Source organism: Garra rufa, chromosome 21 (assembly GCF_049309525.1).
Source record: "Garra rufa chromosome 21, GarRuf1.0, whole genome shotgun sequence".
NCBI classification, from domain to species: Eukaryota; Metazoa; Chordata; class Actinopteri; order Cypriniformes; family Cyprinidae; genus Garra; species Garra rufa.
This window is the reverse complement of record NC_133381.1, coordinates 3,543,657-3,547,080: the sequence shown is the minus strand read 5'-3', so window position 1 is coordinate 3,547,080 and position 3,424 is coordinate 3,543,657. Positions and strand designations below refer to the sequence as shown.

At 44.0% G+C, this 3,424-nt stretch overlaps 1 protein-coding gene across 1 annotated transcript; it reads left to right on the top strand.

Moving 5' to 3' along the window:
• The first annotated feature begins 302 nt into the window (after positions 1-302).
• On the top strand, positions 303-2,694 carry LOC141296234 (zona pellucida sperm-binding protein 3-like). The gene is made up of 8 exons (XM_073827506.1): positions 303-812; positions 998-1,116; positions 1,195-1,298; positions 1,368-1,545; positions 2,115-2,232; positions 2,310-2,392; positions 2,457-2,542; positions 2,615-2,694. Exons 1-8 carry the CDS (start codon positions 303-305, stop codon positions 2,692-2,694), a joined length of 1,278 nt encoding a protein of 425 aa, XP_073683607.1.
• Positions 2,695-3,424: the final 730 nt, after the last annotated feature.

The window sequence follows — 3,424 nt, the reverse complement described above, 5'->3', positions numbered from 1 at the left end:
TTGATGCTTCAAGTGCTGTACTGGACCTAGGTGTTTGCTTTTCCAGGTGCAAAGCCTCACTTTGTCCCCTAATGGTTCAAGAGCAATGAAAGACTTCTGGTTTTCAATAAATTTGTTAAACCTGTTCTTGTTTCCAGTTTGTTTTTTCTCATTTGCTAATAGATAAACTCTCCAGGTCCGGAGGAGAATCAAGTGTAATCAATTAAGCTGAAATGGGGGGGGGGGCATCCTAATTCAAAGCTGTATAAAAGGCAAAGTCAAGCACTGGTGAGTATTGTGGCATTGATTCCAGGTTTGTTAGGATGGCATTCCTGCAAGGTGTGTTAGTGCTGGCTGTGATTGTTGTATTTGATCTGAGCAATGCACAGGGAAGTTTGAAGTACCATCAAAGTCCAAGGAGCATGAGCCCAAAATCACATCTAGCTTCCGGAGGTCCTGCTGTTTCTCCTCGAGGACTCTGGAACCCTATGGGAATGACCTCTGCCTTGCAGAGTCCTTTTGGAGTTCAGGAGAAGGAGCTGATGCAGGGTCCAGTCAAGCCTCTAGATTGGAGGTTTCCAGTTGTTCCAGAGGTTCAGAGTGAGTTGGCAGTGGATTTCCAGATCAGGCAACCCGTGACTCCCAGTAGCGTAGCTGTTCAATGCAGTGAGAGTAGTGTTCTTGTGGAGGTACAGCAGGACTTGTTTAGCAATGGTCACCTCATCCAGCCATCTGGTTTGTCTTTGGGAGGGTGTTCTGTTGTCGGTCAGGATCCAGAATCTAGGGTGCTCATCTTTGAGTATGAACTACAGAACTGCAACAGTGTGCTGATGGTAAGAACTTGTGACTCTGTGAATGTCCTTTAAACCCTTAAATGAAGATTTCTTCACTCTGAGTTTGGTTCTTTAAGAACCGTTCACTGAAAGGTTCCTTGGAACCCAAAATGAGTATTCTGTGGCATAACCTCAAGAGCATGGCTGAGTTGAATGCTCTTGGTAACAACTTCCATCTCTTACAGGTAACTCAGGATGAGCTTGTCTACACGTTCTCTCTTACCTACGCTCCCGAGGCACTTGCTGGCACTCCAATTACCCGTGCCGATGGCGCGATTGTTGGCGTTCAATGCCACTATCAAAGGTAAGTGACCCTTTAAGTGACTGTTGCCTCTTGCCTTGTTGCAACTGTAAGATCAACTAACTGTGTCTTGAACTGCAGGCTTCAAAATGTAAGCAGCAATGCCTTGGTTCCAACTTGGGTTCCTTATGCCTCAACAGAGGTTGGTGAAGATGTCTTGCTCTTCTCCTTGAAGATCATGTTGGGTAGGTGCAGTTTCTTTGGACCTTTGGCCTTGTGAATGTGGCTTTGCCTAAACTCTGTTCTTCTTGCAGATGACTGGTCCTATGAGAGGCCTTCAAACTATTACTTCCTGGGTAATGTCTTCAATATTGAGGCGTCTGTGAAGGTGTACAATCATGTGCCTCTGCGTGTGTTTGTGGACAGCTGTGTGGCTACCCAAGTACCTGATGTGAACTCCCTTCCGAGATATGCCTTCATTGATAATCATGGGTAAGTTGAACTCTTGGTATTGAGTTGCTCATTGTATCTGCTGTTGTCACCTGACGATGATGGGTAAGGTCTCAACACTTGGTTCTGTAGTTGACCGAGTCAATCTTTGTAGCTGAGGTTGATGCTGTTGAGTTGATCTTGCTTTTGGCATTTATAGCAACTTAGTCCTAATTGATAACTAGGGTCAACTCTATAGCGTCAAGTGACTCCATGATTGAAGTGCATCTTGTAATTTTGTCACCGAGTACATCGTGGAGCCTTTGCACTTGATGCTCTAAAGCAGGATTCTTCAAATCTTGACCTGCACTGGACTGCGGAGTTCAGCTCCAAGAGAAGATTAAAGTGTAAAGTCAACAACACCAAAGCTCAGAAAAAAAATCAAGTGCATTTGAGTTCCCACGCTAATCAAATTCCTGAACCTAATCAAGCTCTAAAGTTTACTGAAATGCCACAAGCAAAGTGCTTTTAATCAAGGTTTAGGGTTAAACTTTGCAGGCCTGAGGCTCTTCAGGACTCCTGTTATGCCTTTAAGGTCATATAACTGTGAGCTCACATTCTTGTTCTTTAAGGTGCTTTGTGGATGCCAAGGCTACGTCTTCCAGCTCCCGGTTCATGCCTCAAACCCAGTATGACAAGGTCCAGTTCCAGCTGGAGGCATTCATGTTCCAGGGAGGAAACAGTAATTCTGTATGTACTACGAGCGTCAAGAGTTAATTCGAGTTTTACCTGCTGCTTTGGGTTTGACCTAATTGAGTCTCTTGCAGATCTATATAACCTGTCTCTTGAAGGCCACTATTGCTTCTGTACCTAGTGATGCTGGACACAAGTCATGTTCCTTTGCCAATGGGTATGTTTATGCAATAAAGACCTTAGTTTTAAAGGTGTGGTGTCTAACTTGTGTCTCATTGCAGATGGTTTGCAGCTGATGGAAACCACCAGGTTTGTGGTTGTTGTGACTCAACATGTGGTCCTGATAGTGGAACTGCTGCTTTCAGTGGTAGGTAGCTGCTTTCAAAGTTGCTTTTGATGCTTTAAGTGCTGTATTTGACCTAGGTGTTTGCTTTTCTAGATGTTCAGTGGGAAGGCAAGGCCTCACTTGGTCCCCTAATGGTTCAAGAGCGTCACAAGACTTCACCTGGTTTTCAATAAACTTTAAGAAACCTATTCTTGCTTCCGGGTTTTTGTTCTGTCTTGTTTTGACTTAAACATGTGTTTGTCCTTGTGGCTAAACTGGCACTCTTAGTACTTGAGGTTTTAATCAGGAGGGATGGGGAAGTTGACTGACTTAACCCTAAAGACAGACCTTATGTGAACTCTATTTTATAAAGAATTGCTTAAAGTAGGCTTCCTGGTTGACAACCACAGTATGATGCTCAAGTTTGAGTTGCTCCAACATTTCATTGAGAATTTGGTGGGAAAGTGGAGTCGCTTAACTTTGTACCAACTCTAAGTGACTAATTTCAGTTCAATTACTAGCTCTTGTCTTGCCATGTTATCTTTTGAAGTCAACTCTGTAGCATCAAGTGGCTAAAGATTTGCTCTAACCAACCTGGTACTGATAATCACTGGCAAGATCTAAACCGTTGCTGTTCTTGAGTTTCTAATCCCTTCACGTGACTAGAACAGGGGTGGCCAACCTCAGTCCTGCAGAGTCTTGCTCAAACTGTAATCAAACACCTGAACAAGCTAACAAAGCTCTAAGCGTTACTGGATCTACAGGATGGTTAAGTTTCAAAACTGGGGTGAAATTCTGCAGGATTGTGGCTGAAAATTGTGAATCAAGATGGTGGCGCTTGCACACGCAGCGGCTTCTCTCTCCCAACCAAACGGTGTTTTTCATCCTGTATGTTGCAGGGTTTTTTTTGTACGTCTTCGTTGC